The sequence below is a fragment of the Saccoglossus kowalevskii genome, chromosome 2 (assembly GCF_978046115.1).
Source record: "Saccoglossus kowalevskii chromosome 2, keSacKowa6.1, whole genome shotgun sequence".
NCBI lineage: Eukaryota > Metazoa > Hemichordata > Enteropneusta > Harrimaniidae > Saccoglossus > Saccoglossus kowalevskii.
This window is the reverse complement of record NC_140642.1, coordinates 5,853,971-5,873,872: the sequence shown is the minus strand read 5'-3', so window position 1 is coordinate 5,873,872 and position 19,902 is coordinate 5,853,971. Positions and strand designations below refer to the sequence as shown.

General features: G+C 35.9%; 1 protein-coding gene across 3 annotated transcripts; it reads right to left on the bottom strand.

The window, feature by feature from the left end:
• Window positions 1–778: 778 nt before the first annotated feature.
• On the bottom strand, window positions 779–19,651 carry LOC100373311 (nuclear RNA export factor 1-like). Of its 3 annotated transcripts, none has more exons than XM_002732940.4 (20): window positions 19,481–19,651; window positions 18,927–19,140; window positions 18,367–18,538; window positions 18,012–18,095; window positions 17,686–17,793; window positions 15,947–16,106; window positions 13,302–13,390; window positions 12,072–12,179; window positions 8,470–8,579; window positions 7,126–7,162; window positions 6,607–6,734; window positions 5,454–5,514; window positions 5,067–5,184; window positions 4,728–4,843; window positions 4,402–4,444; window positions 3,471–3,546; window positions 2,969–3,026; window positions 2,246–2,421; window positions 1,822–1,882; window positions 779–1,568 (listed from the first exon to the last, which is right to left on the bottom strand). In XM_002732940.4, exons 1-20 carry the CDS (start codon window positions 19,548–19,550, stop codon window positions 1,530–1,532), a joined length of 2,028 nt encoding a protein of 675 aa, XP_002732986.2. In that variant the 5' UTR covers window positions 19,551–19,651; the 3' UTR covers window positions 779–1,529. The 3 variants fall into 3 exon arrangements, with proteins under 3 accessions (XP_002732986.2, XP_085364435.1, XP_085364442.1); XM_085508309.1 differs by having other exon boundaries at window positions 3,471–3,543; XM_085508316.1 differs by lacking the exon at window positions 19,481–19,651 and adding an exon at window positions 19,335–19,439.
• Window positions 19,652–19,902: the final 251 nt, after the last annotated feature.

The following is a 19,902-nucleotide window of genomic DNA, read 5'->3' as shown; positions in this document are numbered from 1 at the left end:
GTGCTGTGCTGTGCTGAGCTGAGCTGAGTTGAGTTGAGTTGAGTTGAGTTGAGTTGAGTTGAGTTGAGTTGAGTTGAGTTGAGTTGTGCTGTGCTGTGCTGTGCTGTGCTGAGCTGAGCTGAGTTGTGCTGAGCTGAGCTGAGCTGTGCTGTGCTGTGCTGAGTTGAGTTGAGTTGAGTTGAGTTGAGTTGAGTTGAGTTGAGTTGTGCTGTGCTGTGCTGTGCTGTGCTGTGCTGAGCTGAGCTGAGCTGAGCTGAGCTGAGCTGAGCTGAGCTGTGCTGAGCTGTGCTGAGCTGTCAAGTGTGAGATGCGACAATAAGTGTGGCTATAACACACATTATGTAAATAGCTGGCTTCATCATAAACAGCACTGTACAACTAGTAAGTGTCATTTAAATGCATTTTATTCTTTTTATACAGTATAATGGTATTGTTATCGATATCCATTATCAATATTAGAAATGAAATGCAGTGTAAAGTAAAAATAAACAGTAACTACAAATAACATGTGTTTGAGGGGCCAGTGTACAGGCATTCAATAAAAGACAAAACCAATACAGAAATACACAAAGGGGAAAATTATTACAACATCTAAAAACAAGTCTTATTCAGGATCCCCCATATGAAAACATCAAATAAATATCAATTACTTTTTTGTTTTTAAAATAAATTACGAACATTCTGATATACATGTAGCTGTGAAATACATTCTGCAATTCAAAGGTTTTCTGAAAATATTTGACACATTACTGAAATAAGTCAGGCCATGTCTTAGAAATGCTAGTAGGTTATCTTCGTCCTTAGTAATCATTTATTTCAATCATATTTGAAAAAAAATAATGAGATTAATACCACAATTATACTCCTGACAAAGCTTGATCAAAAGACAATCATCCCACCAACAGAAATAAAAAGTATCAGTATCAAAACTAAAACCGATTAAATATGCAAATTTATATATTTTGTCTAAATTAAACAGATCAGTTTGCTCAGAAAGACCAGTTACAATGCAAGCTTAATGCACACACACAGTAATCCAGTTTAATAGTTACCTCAAAATATGATATTTTTCACTGTACTTTAACTATCAAGGCCAAAAAATGGTTGATGGGTTGTGCTTTTTTTCAACACAAGTGATCACCAGACTCTTGCATTGTCACTCCTTATGGATACAAGAGATGGTGAACATAAACTTGACTGAACAATAGTAAACATGATAATCATTTTCTCTGAAGCAATGGGACTTTACAGCTAGCTAGTATTGTCACAGAATAGTACAAGAGAAATCGGTCCAAAAGTTTTGTAAACATTCTGCAATTGTTTTTGTAAACAGAAGAGCATAACATACTATTATCAACAACAGCATGCATCAAAACATGTAAAACATTAATACATAAAAAAAAATTTCCAGCGTCTTACTTTTAAAAATTACAAAGAAAACAAGTATGTGTTCAAACACTTTAAAAGTACAACAGACGTACATTTTTTGGGTGATATGTTTGATCAATAAAATACTCATCAAATCAATCTCATTTGACAAAGGCTTCAGGAGGAATGTTCCCTTTACTCTGAAATAGAAACCAAACAAAGGTCAGAATTTATAATTCAAGTTTTATGCTTTTGTACACACATTATCGTTAAGTGAGGACCTGGTGTGGCAATGACCAAATACATGTAATGTTATTAAAGTATGAAGAGTGGCAGCTGTGGAGTTTACGACAATAGCAAATGCAATTAATTAAAGGCTTCAATAATTGTTTATGTTAGTACAATGTGCAGACATAGTGTGTTATATAATGCATAGAGGTGTACTAAACTCACATGTAGATCGGTGAATACCCTCGCAGACTGCTCATAGTTCCAGTTGTTTTCACATAGACACCTGTAGAGTTTCAATTAAAGTAGGTTATTATCTAAACTTTACCGATAATCACATGTTGCTTAGATAACTCAATGACTGTCATAGACTCACTCAGCCTTGTAAAATATACAACACACTAACTTGCTAACACATGCCTAATTCTGAAGATTAATTAAATAATTTCTGTTTCCAGGCAAACTCCTCTTTCGGGGAATAATTGCAGATATGTATAATGAAAGTATCTTAAGGCTAAAAAGATTTTACTTCACTAATGTGTGATGTAAAGCATGCATTCAAATCTTCTCTAAAACTAGTGTTCTACCGTCATATAAAGTTTTTGTTAGTAAGTTAGTTAGTAAGATTTCTGACAACAAAACTACTTACTTCTGTGACCACTCCACGTTCATTCCTGACTGCTGTGAGAATGACTGTATCATTTCTTGATGTGTTGGTGTAACTGCTGCAACAAGTGGAGCTGATTGACTTAATGAAGATTGTGCTTGGATCTCAGGAGGAACAGGACTGGTGGATGGTGTTGGTGCAGGCGTGCTAAACGCACCCTACGTTTAGAAAAAAAGTCAATATGTTAGAAGAATTACAAAGTTCAAACAAACCATATTGTGAAATTCACAACTACATTTTAAAAGTAATATTGTTGACACAATTTTGTCCAAAATCTTAAAGTATGGTATGTTTACTGCAATAAATTCTATAGCTAAAGTATTCACAAGATATCTTCATCAGAAGTTTCTAGCCAATAGCCGAGCTGTTGTGATTTTCTTCAGCATCTTAGGGTGTCATCGAGTCACTGAATTACACACAAAATTCTCTGTTGGACATTCGAAGATGGGCTATATTACAAAATCAGACGCACACCATAATTCTGATCAATAGAGATTTGCATTTTTAATTGGAATTAATTTTCCTTATATTCAACAAATTGACAAGCGAAAATATTTTTCTCAATGTAATTCATGACAAACTAGTGCAAATAAATCACTTGTCAATTTTTTTCAGCAAAAAATAATGCCTACTAAAGTTTTTGTGAAAATATTAGTATGGTAAGCTATATGTGTAAACAACCATGTAGTTATCAAAATGTCTTACCTTTAATTGGCTTAATGATGGTTTTCTTATACTCAACTGGTCATTAATAATGCACAACCTAATAAAGAAATAAGTATGATCAGCGTATGTGACAGTAAAGCAGCTAATAATACTACTAGGTAGATGTGCAATTACAATACTTCCAATAACAACACAAATGAAGCTACAACACTTGCATCTTGTCATCATTTTAGAGTGCATTCCAAAATTACACACTGAAGTAAATTGTTTTGTTATTTTTCAATTGATATGCAGGTATGATGGCGACTCCATATACTTGTGTACATAAACATAAACAAACAAAAAATGTAAATCAAACATTGGTCTTGGTTTCTTGATTGTTTGACTTAGACATACTTCACTGCATCTTAACACAGATATGTTTGGCCATATACGATTTTGTTTATACGACTATTTTATTCAAGTACAATGTAAATTCAAGGAAGAAGCTTGATTCATTGATTGGTTAAGAATATAATAATATCACACCACAGATACTCACCCAGGTCCTGCTGGCACAGTGAGAAAGGTCCTAGAAAATGCTATTATCGGTTGTGGATGGCCAGATCTTCTACCTGCTTTTCAAAACAAGAAAATTAAACCACAGTAAGAACATGTAAACATAATCTTTACCAACTGATTTTTGAGAGAGTAAATATTGCTATCCAAACACATGTTTAAATTAAGTCATGAATGTATCAGCTTGAAAAGAAAAATTAACAATGATACAATGACAATCTATTCTCAGTTGCTGTGCTAATTATTCTCATGACCGTGTGCTACAAAAAATATTTTTTCCCATAGTGTATCTAACACATCTACGTTGTCCCAGCACAGACCCATGTCATACAATGCCTTACTAGCCGATTTTGGCTAAAATAGCGCTCCGCCGCCTCTTTATACCAGTGTTTATACACAGAACTTGAGAGTGCTTTTTACAGTTTAAATTGCTTTTCTTCACATATTTTAGTGAAATATTGTTTAGTGAGTGAAATATTAATGTCATACATAATTAATAAGAAACTAACACATAATAACAATAATCAAATTTGTGTTTGAAGTTCGAAAGTACTTGCGTAATTTCCGATTTCAACAAGTTCGAAAATAGAATGTCCTTGAGCGCAATAAAATCATACGTAGAACGCCTGCCAAACCAGACACTAGCAGCGTAAACTTATTGCAAATTTGTGCAATTTGGGCCCAGTTTGTTCTTACAGTATTTCTAAGTTTCATTTATCATAATTTAGTAAACATGCCCCTGAAACGATTTAATATATCCGTAAAATACGTGCTAATCGACGATTGACTTCGAAACGTTCAAAGTTTGGAACAAACTCCCAACACACCTTGCGCGATATGCGTCAGATCGGTGTAGAATGGACGCCAACCTGCAGCGTCAACGACACATCTATTGTAATAAGAAGTTAACTTACTTTCTTTGAATAAACCTGATACTGTAAAACACAGCAAGGTTGGCTGTAGTGAGAAGGAAGGAATGAAATCATGTTATGAAGTCCAACAACGATGTATAGAAAGTTTTCAACACACCAAGTATGAATCACATCTTCTTTGTGTTTTTTATTTTTGCTTCTTATATTTGTTGTTGTTTTTGTTTGACCATTTCAATTTTCTCCAGGAATTATTAAATTGCTGTAGTTTTAGTTGGCATTTGTATCATCATGTAATGTACTTATTAATAAACAAAAAATAAAATGTAATTATTGGTGCTGATACCGCATGTAGTTTACTGTACACTTACTGTCTGCATGCTGATGTCCACAACAAATGATGCAAGATCATGCTGAGTCTCTGGAAGCTCAGTGAGGAAGGCGACAACACCAAGTTTGGATGTTTTCAGCAGCTTAGACCTGTAATCTAGATATCAGACATACCAATTTGTGTATGATGGAGAGAACTTTGAAGTGCTAATATTGTTGTGACAATTACAAACTGTTTGGGTCTTGGTGATGAGGAAGTATCTTAAATTTTAATCACTTCAATCGTAAGAAATATTTTGTTATTTTGCTCTATACAACTTTTATATTCAATCCAATTCTACTAAACATTCCATTAAAGAGTTGATAAATGCTATACTTACCAATGTCAGTGACTTTTTGTAGATTTCTACTGAACTTTATGTAGTAGCTCAAGGAATGAACCTTCTGTGATGATGAATCTCTGGGATTATTAGGTGGTATCGTCATGGAGAAACAAGACTGAAATATAATATTTTTAGAGAGGTGACATTTAGAAACGAATGTACATAGCATTATCAGCTATTAACAGACTTGCTTGAGTAGAAGAGCAAAAAGTGATTATTTTGTTCTGTTATAAGTTCATTCAAGAAGTTAATATCATTATGAGCATTCACTTAACTTATTCAGAAACTCAAATAAAATGTAATGCAGTGGTTTTTGACTGGAACCATGCTGGAGTATGTATACATTTAGAAGGGATGCATACTGAGAATGCAGAATTCACTCACCTTTTCATGATAAGCATCAAGCAAACCCTGTCTGTTCTCTGAATCATAAACTGCAAAGTATCTGAAAACAAACAGAATCAACAGTCAAGATGTACAGTAAAGACATAACCAAACTGAATATCCATGAAGACTACATCATTATCTAAAACAAAGGAGGATATATTGGTACACCCTGACATGTAGACATGAGTAGGCCCTAGCCGACCGAATGGCATCAGACCTCACTAACGCCCGACACGTACGTATCTTCGGCAAGATCAGTACAGCGAATTCGCAAAGTTCACGCCTTCTTATAATGAGTTCAATGAATATTCATTTTGGTGGTCATGGTAACACTGTTAATCAAAGTCGTGTTTGCATTATCAGCAAAAATCACAGACTGTTTTCAACAAGATGATAAACATTGGTCAGCACCTTGTGACACATTATGTCAACAAACAAATAAACTCTGCTGTGAATGGTTACTCTTTGATATCTGTCACTATCTGACATCTTGCAATTTGATTGGTACAAACAAAAAATCGTCGTGGGAAGTGAAAAACTACATCGTTCTGTAAGGCGTGTGGAGCACCGCGGAGGGTGCAACTCACGTGACTCATCAGGCTAATATTGGTAGTGCTGAAGTAGATCTGTAACCATTAAGAGTTTCATTTACATATTGATGTTACTTTGGGAAAAGTATGCACGTGCCTGACTGGGTCTGGTTGATAACATAATAAAGTATACAAATTCCATATTACATCAAAATAAGTGGAAAATGTCTTAATAGGTGATTTTCTGTTCAACTGGGAGATTTCGCGAGATGCATGAAAGACACATGTCGAACGTCTGTCGCAAAAATCAAACCATTTAGTTTTGAACTTGAATTTCTTTATTTCGTAGCTCACATCGACCGGCCGATCTTCGACAGAGGAATATTGCCTTTGAATACCCTCACTTAATCAAAATTGTCTATCATCAAATGTGTACAGCACATTATTAAGCATGAAAATGTCCCCCATAATACGTTCACGCCTATTGAATCCCACGCGATGTTTGACGCCACTGCCACGCTATGACCTTCATTTGTCCTGTTTTTACGTTCGATTTCACGCATAACGCGTGATTCTCGCAGTGAACGGAAAATGGTCTATTCCAATCATCAAAAACTTACTGCTGAATAAATGTACAGACCAGACTTTTTAACTGGTCATTTATATAGTAACTGCCTTGTTGGTCAGGTAATACCTCTGATCCAGTGTCAACATCAAAAGTAATTGGTGGTGGCAACTCATGTCCATCCTGTAACAAAATGAATGTTTTAAATTCAATATGCGTTCTAATACAAAATATATAAAATACATGCTGCGTAACAAATATACTGCTTTAATACTGTAGAATACTTTATTTTCGCTTGGAATTTATTTTCGCTATTTTCGCTGAAGGGATGATTCCGTGAAAATAAAATCCAGCGAATATACTTTTTTTCCTATATTTCACATTAAACTCATGAAAAATCAGTGAAAATAAATTTCAAGCAAAATGCCCAAGAAGCCTTTTCAGTGAAAATTAATTCCAGCGAAAATAAAGTATTCCACAGTAACATACATAACCTTCATTATATTTGTAATCCATGTAGTTGTGACTGGTATCAATGTATGGCTAATTTATTGTTAGGTCATATAATACTTACCAATTTCAGTAATTTTGGAAACCTTTTTCTCACAGAACTGTGAAAGAAGCAAATATAATTGCATTGTTTGTGGCAAAGTTTCACATAAAACACAGAATGGTGTAGTAGGGATAATAATTTAAATGTACATGAAATCACCAATATGACAATCTGATCTGTTTGGCATTTCATAACTCACACACACAGTTCCGTAAGTAATAACACATCAAGTTGGATTTTGCAATGCATGTACATACCTGCATGGCCTACTTACCCAAGGACACACCCATCTATATAACTTCCCAGCACCAACTAAATATCAGTCTTGTTAGAGGGAGGAGGGACTTGCATGTCAAATTCAGTAATATGATATCATCATTGAACAACCACTTTGATATCATTACACTGTGTGTGTGTGTGTGGCAATTCAACAATTTATCAATTTTTTTTATTCTGGCTCGTATGATGGGTTTCATAGAATTAAACATGCTTTGTAGTTAATGACAAATGTTTTGTGTTTCAACTTCAACTTTAAGTTTTAGAATTTCGTTCTTGAAGATGAGCAATAGGTATTTTTTCAGGCTATATCTTGTTTTCAATTTGTGCAAATAACACTCTGCATCTTCCCCACAAATCAACACATATCCTGATCCCTCTCTGCATGCCATGCTCCAGCTGATCAAACTTTACAATGAGAACAGGATCCATCTTTCACCACATGCTGTTCCCACAGGACATAACTCCTGAGATACACTGCCAATTGGTAGCCATTCCTCCTGGCTAACTGTGATGGTCAAGTCCTGGCTGTGCCTGGCTTAGGTTGCCTCCCTGTGGGAGATCTTACCCGTCATCAGCTAACAGACTCAAGAGCTTGACAGCAGAGGGCTATAAAGCTTCAAAATCAGAGCGCTTGGACAGTGTCCCCAAGGTTTGCCCGTTCTGCTTGATCTCCTAATCTGTTGTGGTTTCAAACTGCAGTTGCTGTTTTTCAGGTTCATTGACTTCATTCACTTGTCACTCTAGCTGGAGCAAGGGTTCAGATGTATAGTATTACAAGTGCAAGACAGCTTGTGTGTGCACATGTGCAACATGTTTTGAGAGGGGAAGATGTTGTGATAGAAACAAAAAGAATCTGTATGAGCACAAAACTGACTCCCACATCACATCTTCAAGAACACTAGACATTGAGATTGATCACTTAAATTTTAAACATTTAACTATAAAACATACTTAATTCCATTTCATATCACAATTTCTTGTACAAACAGTGAAGACTGATGGAATGCGTGTACTGCTTTGTGGATATTTTTGTTTCAGAGCAGGTACTGACATAGTCATTTTCTTTGACTAACGTTATGGTTTTACCTGACATATGTTGTCTCATCTCGAAACTGAACACACAGTGGATTGGCATCTAATGTTAATTCTTCTAATTTCAGGCCAGATATCTTGTCCAGATCTTTTTCATTTTTCAGCTTTTGAATAAAAAAAAATTAAGTGAATAAGACGAGCACCAAAATCAAATCCATAGCTACAGTACAGTTCTCGCGGAAGCTTTGGCTTCACTTCAGCTTCACCTTCGCTTCAGCATCGCATCATTATGGCATTGTTATGGCTTCAGCATCGCTTCAATGATGCGACATTAAAAAGTTAGGCGGTTATCGCTTCGCTTCATTGTGGCCTCATTATGGCGACACTGTGGCATCAGCATCGCTTCATCAAACAAAGAAGTATAGAACTCATTTCGCCCAACCTCTCGCCTGCTCCCGCGACCGCTTGTTGAATTTCCGCTTTATTTTCGACTGTGCAAAAATTCGGACTACTAACAATTTTCTGGTTTTCATAGATCACGGTTACGAGTTTAGTAACCGTGCATAGATGTTAAACAACCGTCAAAAGTTCAAATACTTTTTGTTTTAACTATCTATAATTATATGCACGCAATCTGACCCTTTGACCTAGATTTGGCTGGGATTGACTATTTTATTTTAAACAATATTCTGACGTGACACACTGCTACAAAATGTATTTCAACAGAAGTACGACATGGTTGTCCGGGTTTCTTTTCCTGACTGTGTTGAGTTTACAATTTGTATAATTATTGTTATTTCCCCTAAGGAGAACACAAGCCGAAGGACCATGAAGCTAAATAGAAGTCCCACACATGGACTGAGTGAAAGAAAATATTTCTAAGTGTATTTGTCAATTTTGCATATATTTGTTGTGATAGTATGTTCGTAAATATGTGGAAAAATCTCGTCTTTCGTTAATAATTTCATTTGTTTGAAATGTCTACCGACAGTGTCCCAACAATTTGTTTGGAATATCGATCCCAGTTGGTTTCTCCAAACGGTCCCGACGTCCATTATTCAACACAATCAGCATTTATTTATCGTAATTCATGGGGATCATGTCCTGTAATATGCGGGCTGTAAAACCAATTAATTAAACATGTACTATTTATTATATATATTTTTTAACCTCGTGAAACTACAACACAGCGTAGAGTTGTCGCGGTGAAACAGTCGCCTTGAAATCGATGGAACTTCAATTATCCATTTCTCACCATGAAATAAAATTAAAAAAATTCAAAGAGCATCGGGGGATATATTATTAACCAGTCTTACTAATCGCTAGCTTTATTTTATTCAAATCCATAAAATTCACGAGTTTTTCAACATTTGTTGGCAACTTCCGCGCTAAAAATGGTTGAAAATGTGGGTGTGGTTCACTCGCAAAGTCCCGTTGATAATACGGACAAATATGGTTCTGTGACCCAGGTCGTGCTCCGATCAGGTGACTTTCAGCAAATCAATGATGTTGTAACAAAGCATATTTGACACTAATTGAAAGGTCGTCGTACTGTCCAATCTCCGGCGTCGACTCACTGTGCTGTGACAGGCTTCACAATCATTCACTGAAAAACATCGGTATATTTTGACAAACGGCTGGGATTTGACCTCAGTTCAAAAAAATAAAAACTGGGCTGAGATACAAATCAGTTTTGCAAGTTGGGAAATAAGGTAAACCAGATTGGGGTCGATGATATTCAGTATCGAAGGACATCCGTGTGTATAATGAGTTTCAAATTGTTCATCGACTGGTCACCAAATATTTACGGCTACAACTAAATGAGCACTTTTTTTCTGAAGCCCAATAAATTATTTCTACACGTCAAGTGCTATTCGATTTTTTACCAGGCCTGTGGCTCGTTTTTATTCGAAAATATTTTTTTGTGAGAATACTTTTAAAGTATGTATAGATCGAGCTCAGGTCACTGATCGTGACTTAATTTTGAAAATTGGATGTCAAATTTTACCAGACCGACGCCACCACAACCATCCAATCATAGTTGGAAATGTACGCACTTGTTTAGGAACTTTGTATCAAGATGGCAAGCGACAACGCCAGGCGGCGTTCGCGTGTTTTGCATGTATTAGTAGTCCGGGCATGGGATCGGACTCGGCTAAAACTAAACGAAACACAGAAAAATACCATCAAAATGAGGAATCTGAATCTGTTCTCTTACCAGAAAATAAAATGAACGAAAATAAGGCAATTTTGTAACAAGAACAGTTTCATTTCGTATAGCAAATTGTGTTGTTTCCGAACGACGATTGCATCGTGTGATTTAAATTTATCACGATTTTCCTTGCAGTCAATATGACACTCGTCACCTTGCAGATTGCAATGTACTTCACATAGTTTTTGGTACCCAATACTCGCAACATTAAATAATTAAACAAGATATCTTTTTAAAATGTCATTTTACTCTTGGTCATAGTATTTTATTCCCCTTACCACTTTGAATTTCAAATCGATTACATATCGAACTTCTGTACATGTGTTTTTTCTCTACTGCCTTTCCATGTGAAAACAAGTCATTGTCAATGACACGTCCCCGTTCCGTTCATATTTGAGTGACATATACATTCAAAGCAGATCATGACCGAAATGCACCTGCATATGTACAACACATTGTGCTAAATCTGAACAAAATCCATCCAAGCATGTCTCAGATACGGATCCAGAACTGAATTCTTTAAAACAAAATGGCCGCCAGTCGGCCATTTCGAACCCGATCCAAAAAAAAAAATGACGTGCATCAAGGTCCTATTATGTTTAATGTATGTACCAAATTTGAACAAAATCCATCCATGCATAACTGAGATACGGGTCCGGAATGGTGAAAATGTGCGATTTCAATGCATTTTCGGCCTTAAAGCGGCCCCCATTTGGCTATCGTTAATGAGATCATGAAACAAATGCACATACATATTTGTGACATGATGTACCTTGTGTGTGTGAAGTTTGAACTCGATCAATCCAAGCATGTCTCAGATACGGATCCAGAACTGAATTCTTTAAAACTAAATGGCCGCCAGTCGGCCATTTCGAACCCGATCCAAAAAAAAAAATGACGTGCATCAAGGTCCTATTATGTTTAATGTATGTACCAAATTTGAACAAAATCCGTCCATGCATAATTGAGATCCAGGTCCGGAATGGTGAAAATGTGCGATTTTGATGCATTTTCGGCCTTAAAATGGCCGCTATTCGGCTATTGTTAATCGGATCATGAAAAAAATGCATGTGCATATGTCCCATATAATGTGTGATGTATAAGTGAAGTTTGAACTTAATCGATCCATGCATGTTCGAGATACAGGTGATCACGGACGGACGGACGCACGGACGGACGCACACAGGGCAAAACATAAGTCCCCGTTTTCGGACTGCGTCCGAACGGGGACTACGAAGCTGAGGCCACGATGATGCCACAAAATAAGAGAGGCGAACACAGCTTCAATTTTCAATGATGCGATGCTGAGGCCATGAAAGCCAATGAAGCCATGCGTATGCGACAATGATGCCACAAAAGCCAAAGTTTCCGCGAAAAATGTACTGTACTTCAAGAATAAACAACCGAGGACCCATTGGAAGTGGGTTAATTTGCAAAAACTTACCATATTCTTAGCCAGAGAAAGGTTTCGAAGTAATGGCACTTTACCCACAAGCTCTTTCAGATTATCCAAACTATATAATTTGTTGTTACTGAGGTCCAGTGAGGTGATCTATATTAGAAAACAAAAATTTATTGAGAAATTGTGTCAACACAATTGGGGATGACATACGAGTCCAAACAGATAATAATATACAATGTGTAACACATTTCTGCCAGTCAACATTGGCAGATTGTATTCAGTGAGTGCATATTTAAGTGTGTCTACTGCAGCAATTGAACACCCAACCTTTCGTTTTATATTCATTGCCATATGATAGGGCAACTCTGATTGGACGCATGTTCTAGAAGAGTTTCCAATCAGATCTTGGAAGAATCACAAACTTGTTCAGGTTTGAGGTGTAGTGAGCAAAATGTTCTCAACCATGGAGGGCAAGAACAAAGCATTGTTGCAGCTAACTCAATTTTCAGGGTACATACATGCACACTGCTTACTCTAATTTAGGCATCATTTATCAAACATTTCAATCTTTTTTGACGCTTGAATTAGAGTGTAATCAACGTTTTACGTAGTCACTGATGCTTATTCAAGAGAACAATGTTTATTGTGGCTAGCATGAATGGGTAAACTTTGTTTCGACAATGAGCTGTTATCACCATAAAAAGTGTTAAATTCTTTTAAGACTATAATTTTTAGTACCAACAAAATTAAAAGTAATGCATATTAAATTAAATATACTTAGTATTTGTTTGGCTTGACTGTACATTTTCAACATTTCATGACACCAATTTTAGAACTAAATTAAGGCCTTTTACTCTTCCTTGATGCCTAAATTAGAGATATTATGGTACATGCCTTTACTTTCATCACTGAAACATGACTTAGAATAGGAACATTGTGGGTATTTTGCTGATCATTGTATCAAGAATTGAACCATAGAATTTTTTACCAAATTTTACAAAAATGTTTGCAAAAATTATAGAGTTGATATTTTCACAAAATATTCAGATCTAATAGAGGTCCACCAAAGGTACACATATACCAAATATCAATCAATGCAATTAGATAGTTGGTTTTTTAAGAAGAAATCAAAAATAGCACTTTCATCAAAAATATTCACTGAAATTATAGAATTGATACTAACCACCAAAGGTACACATGTACCAAGTATCAAAGCAATTGCTTCGTTTTATATTGTAATGCAGTGCATGACGTATTCTATTACAAGCTCACCTGGGGTATATTCTCTGCGATAATTTTTATAACACTTTCCATGATGTTTGGCCGATTGAGAATTGCCTGGATGTTATTACTTTTCAAATCTGTGAAAATGAAAATATTTGTCAGAAGACTTTCAATGTAACCAATCCTTATATATTAACACATAGCCTTTGAGAACACTTAAGGCTAAGAAATGACACTAGAGACCAAGTCTTGGCTGAGAGTAGAAGGGTTGTGAGCCACAGTCAAGCATCGTCGCCGTGATACAAGTCGCAGATTTGATTTGATTCACATCACGAAGAGAATAGTATGGTACTTGATTGAGGCCAGTCAACACAGGGTCACCACCCGACCGCCGTTGCAAATACCATTTCCATGCACAGAGTCGCATGTTTGACTCTATTCACGAAGAATGGCAGCATCTTAATCGAGTGGTGCTCACATGCACTGCGATGACAACCCCCCTAATTTTATTGAAGCAATGTTGAAATGTAATACAGATTGATGCAAGAGGTGAATGCTTAAATTATGAGGTGGCAGGTGGGCGGGATAGCTAGGAGACGGGTGCAGGTCACTTTCTGAACGTGGAATGACTATGCTAAGGCAAAGCAGGATACAGGAAAGCTTGACGATTGCATGGCAAGAAGGATTAGGCAAACGACCATCACGAGCGTGCGCGCTTAGAATATGTATGTGAATGGAAATAGCAAGGGCGAGGCATGCATGAGATAGAAGGTCACATGAGCATGAATGGTGGCATCAGTTGATGTTGATGTCATGTCATGTCATGTCGGGGGTTTACGACTGGTGTGCGTTGCATATGTCATGTGTTGGGGATTAAGACTGAGGCGTCATTGCCCAGCATTAACTAGACTACGTTGACGCATAATCATGCTATAATTCGCTTACCACAAGTGCGAATGCACCAACAAAGGTACCATACAACATGCAGGTCTACTTTAACCTCGTTTTTGTTTTATTAGATAAACTTAATTAACATGTGACCTGTCAAAATAACCCAAATGAATGAGAACTAACTATATGGCGATTGAAAGACTTGGGTATTTAAGCAGAACACAGTCCAGCAATAATAAGTGTATGCATATAGTTCCATAAATATCATAGCAGGGGAAAAAATAACCGCGGGTTTTGTGTTTAGAGTTTTTAGTTTAATATAAATTCAATACATGTAGTAGCCAAGTATTGGATTCATCAACTAGTTATGGGACATGTCCGTGAATTACTAGAGATGTCATGAAATGTCTTGCTCTGCTTGGGTCCCCTCCAAAATCAGAGGCCTGACCGTGATCTTTAGGCAGGAGACAGAAAAAAACTATCAGCATTATCACCCTCACATTTAGCAAAAAAAAGATAAAATGTTTTTTAAATAATAAAGATGTACTGTTATCAATTTGTCAGTTTTGATGTTTTTCCTTGCTTGTTTTTTCTCTCATTTTGTTTCACACCTGTTTTGCATAACAATAAAGTTTATATAATTATGTAAATTAGCCACAACCAAAGAGTACCTAACCATGTAGTGTTCTTTCCAAACAATTTTCTTAGGGTTGCGGCTAATTTGCATACTAATTAACATAATGTATAGTTATATTTTTTTAAATAAACAAGATTTACTGTATACAGTGAAACACATTTACTCAATTAAAATGGGATATATTGCCAGAAATATATTAGTTAATATTTTTAATTGTTTACAATTATATACAATTCATATCTGGAGTTTTTGAAAAAAAATTATAACTGAAATCATCATTATTAAAATTGAGAATTATGTGAATTTGACCCCCCTCCCTAATCCTTTGTTTTATTGCTCCCCTTATAATTTTGCACATGTGCTGGTAATTTGCAGTAAAAAGAACATGGCCGCTGTTAGGAACTACACCTTTCAGTCGGAAACTGTTATTTATTTTCCTGCTCAAAATAGAGGTTAATTGTGCAAAAACCACGCTTTACACTTCTTTTCAGTTTGCTAGTGAGTGCCAACTCTGTTTTTTTGTCATGTTTAAAGTGTTAAACAAATGAAAATGAAAAAATGTTAATGAAATGATAAACGTGCATAACATTTCTGATCTGATTCACAATAAAACTTGATGGGGTTTCTTCAGCGTTGCGGGCAATCTCTCAGAGTAGTGGCATAAATTATGCCATGAATCTACTTGTAATACCAACATCACCTATACACAAGCAGTGTAAATTAGTGAATTTACTGATATGAGGAAGAGAGACGAGTGTTTATTGGGGAACAACTTATTATTTCATCTACTGTAAGATTATAACAAGAAAGCAATCCCAATGAAATAATGGGAAAGTTCTACATGTCCATGGGTCAAGAAATGAGTTCAATAAACAATGGTGTGATGATGAATTCCAGCAGCAGGTAATACTGGTTGATCTAGTTCTGTAGAGGTATGCAGTGAATATAATAACAATAACTTTATTGCAGCCTTAGAAATGCAATGTTTCTGTCAGTTAATAGCAATAAACTACTACTATAAAATATTGACTTGCCTAGAGAGTCAATAACTAGAAACATGCATCTTCTGCTCAATGGTAGACTGGTAATAAGTACATTCTGGATATAATTATCCTGTAAATATCTGATGTTACAAAAGTGTTGAGTCTGTACTGCATGCACTTACCTTCATCCTGAAGCAAATTACTAAGGTTCAATTTGTGAGTCAGGACATCGTATCGATTACTCATACTTCGTTTCAATATCTCTATCTGAGCTTCTGTTAATGGAATATTTTTAAGGAATCTTTCAGCCAGTGGAGGGTGAGGTTTACAGTTTATAACCACCTGTATTCAATGAAGATATCAAGTATAACATGACAATGCAAATACATGCACAGCTAATACAAGTGTCAACAAGTCATTGTTAATGACACAGTTCCCGTCCAAAATTTTGTGATCTGACAGGGCTCTGCCCAGGCTGATTTAAGTGCTGGTCGCTAATTAATATTCATGAGGTCATTAATATTCATTTTTCCATTCTACTAGCTACAATTTAACTACTTTAATTATTTTATTTATTTTAAATTAATCTGCTTTAATAAAAGTGAATAAATATATACACTTTATTTTCGCAATCATGTCTAAAATACATATTTTGAGACATTGACCTCTGACCTGGCAGCCATTTATTTTCAAAGCGTGTCGTCAGTTTGTTGTGGAAAAGTGGAAACAAGAATTTAATTGTTTTATTTTCCAATGGAATGCTGGTAAACCACATTAATAGTGAGAAATAAGTATTCATTGTATCGCTGTCTGAATATAGCTTATGAATTTAATTTCATGAACGAGTCATGAAGCCAAAAACATCAATGAAGGTTACTACACTCGAGTGCAAGTGCAGATTAAACATGAGAATTGGACATTGGGTAGTCATATTGAATCAATTACAAAAATAATGTTCATGTTGTTGTATCTCTTGGTATACTATCTTTGCACAAAATTTAAACAGAAACCTTCATGACATTCAAGAGAAAGTAGCATGGGTACCATGAAAAACAAAATGGCCGCCAGTCGGCCATATTTGTTTGAATCACGGAAAAAGTATGACGTGCACCTATAACCAAATATGTATGATCATCATACCAAGTTTGATCCAAATCGGCCCAGTCATCTCCGAGAAACAGCTCCTGACTTGTAAAAATGACGATTTAGCACTTTTACATGAAAATTGGTCGTCGGCCAGCCATATTGAATGAGTCACAAAAATCATGTTAGTGCAGATGTATCTCTTGGTATACTATCTTTGTACAAAATTTAAACAGAAATGTTCATTGCATTCAAGATAAAGTAGCATGAGTACCATAAAAAACAAGATGGCCGCCAGTTGGCCATATTTGTTCAAAATACAAAAAAAAAAAAGTGCACCTACAATCCAATATGTATGATCATCATACCAACTTTGATCCAAATCAGCCCAGTCATCTCCGAGAAACTGCTGCGGACACGTTTAGGTATCAGAAATAGCAAATTTTACATCCAAAATGGCCGCCAGTTGGCCGATCATAACTTGACACGCATATGTAAGACATTATGTATATTTTTCATGTAAAGTTTGAATGAAATCCGTCAATGGGTGTCCGAGATATAGCTCCGGACGTACGTATGTATGGAACGAACCCAAATTAATACAGGTCAATAAATATGGCAGTAAACTTCGAAAGCGAGGTCAATGTTAAAAAAAGAAGTACTATAGATAAAAGTGCTAAAAAACTAGAAGAGAATGTTGCATGCTATTCCTTTTGGGTTTAAATTAAGATTGAGATAACTAACTATTACGCAAGGGTAATACAAATCCAGGAAATATTTGTTATCAACAATCCAAGAATACCTGATATATTAGAAGAAGCGGACATTAAAAACTTACCTTATGTCCATTGGTATTTGTTATTCTTTTAGATACTTCTCCTATAGCATAGCCAGCCCGCTTATCATCAACGTAAAAACATGCAGTACCATCAGACAGGTAGTGAAACTAACAAGGAAACATTTTCAAACAATTTCAGCATTTCAATGCTGTTTCTTTATACCATGTGTAAAAAAAATTGTCAAGTGGATTGTTTTGCTTTAGATTATGGATTTTGTGTAAATAACTTGCCAATAGGGTACTCTGAAACAATAAATATTACTTGGCATTGTACCATTTTAGGTGTGGAACTATTTTATAAGTCTCTAAGAAAGAAGTCAACTTACATCAATCGGCTGAAATGGAACAGTGCATAAATCCTGTATGGATTTCAACAGCCATTCTTTACTGTTTTTATTTCCAAATGGAATCTTAAAAAAAGAATAAGATAGAACAATAGCTTGAATAATGTGGATGCTAATTTGTAATTAACCTTTTGTATATGCAAATCATAGGATGATGCATGGCAGATTACGAAAACAGCACATTGTGAATTAAACAAGCTGTGACATGGATTGCTCACACAGTGCATAGCAGACATATATATACACAGGACAATGGGAGCAATTTATTTCAAGATATTAGATTCATTTTATTGAAAAAAAGAACTTGATTATTGATAAAAAAAATCTTAGCACTTACATAAATTTTCATCCAGGTATAGGTCTCTCTATTCGACCTTCTACCTCCATGTCTAGATGAAACTGGTAACCCAAGTCTTTTAAATTTGTTGTGTGCATCCATATCCGTGTTATCATCTCTGCCACCAGGACGATATCCACGTCTAGACTTTGGCCTTGCACCATAAGGGGCACTATGGAAGAATGACAACCACAATGTAATAATAATTTAATGAAACCATGTGCCATGACATGGGATCTTGGTTGGACATATAATTAAATAAGGAAAAGAGTGAAAAAAACAAATGTGTATAAATTTGGTGACTCCATGACTGTTTTATTATTATATTTACTTTTTAACCAAAGTGTTGATTTTACTATAATTAATATTTTGTAATCATATTTTTTCATTCCTTGTTATACAGGTTGCAATTAAGAAAATATTTTCGTTCTCAATTTCTTGTTGGTCACAAACTGGGCAGATCAGCATTTTTGGTGTTATATCTGCCCTAACCGACTCACTAAATTTGTATTACCATAAATAAAAGCAGTTTACAGTCAATTGACAATAGTACTACTCACAATCTGTTACCCCCTGCTCCACCTGCAGTGCCAGCATCATCCATTGAAATATCCCCATCGTCATCTTCAAGGCGTGACCTAGGATTTGGACCATCTCTCATTTTATCATCGCCACTACTCTGGTTCTTCCGATAACCTCGGCCACCCTTTCGTCGAGATCTCCTATCTTTCCATGATGACTGTGAGGGCGGTGACATTGTTCGATCATCATGATCTGTAAAACATTATTTTTCTTTCATAACACAAAAACTACTAGCATAAACACACAGAAACAATAATCATGAACTAAATGCCATAAACAAAGGTGGACATAATTTTCCAGTCAAATTCATGAGACACTGGGAAACGCAGATCGTCAAAATTCGCTGAGTGAAAAACCATAGTTTATAAAGGTTGATAATACTGAACTGAACCGGAAAATCAGAAGCAATGTGATGATTGGAATCTTCATTACATCATGGGGCAAATATAGCTACGGCATGTCCCAGATTTAGCAGCTTGCCCTCCACGACCTTGAGAAATGCTGCGTGGGCACATGAGGGGGAATCACCTACCTCCGAAAGTCCGTAGACCGCCTTTCGTAGTAACTTTGAAACTGTCTTTTCGACGGTAATGCGACGACATGTCACGACTTTTCCAAACCAGAAATAAACTGCATACTATAATAATAATGCAGGAAAAAAGAAATTTCTTACACAACGACCGCTCACACAAAATAAAACGCGAGACCAAAGCGGAAGTAGAACTACGCAAGTCCATATTAATTAACACTTTAGGAAGCCCTATCAAAGCCTATAATACCGATCTTCGAATCAATCGCACAGTAATTCGGATTTCGGGTATTTATCAACATAGTTTGCTTCATATGTGTTGTGTTTGCCGAAGAGCTGTTTTAGTAACATATAATACAGTAATTTGTAAGCTCGTGTTTCGCAGCGAGTTAGGGGTACTACAAAATGAAGACGCGATTCGACAA

Coding starts and splice junctions, on each gene's coding strand:
- LOC100373311 (XM_002732940.4), bottom strand. CDS start 19,550: ATGTCGTCGCATTACCGTCGAAAAGACAGTTTCAAAGTTACTACGAAA. Junction 5,185..5,453: donor TTGATGCTTATCATGAAAAG/GTGAGTGAATTC, acceptor ATTATATTTCAG/TCTTGTTTCTCCATGACGAT. Junction 3,027..3,470: donor ACTGTGCCAGCAGGACCTGG/GTGAGTATCTGT, acceptor TTTCTTTATTAG/GTTGTGCATTATTAATGACC.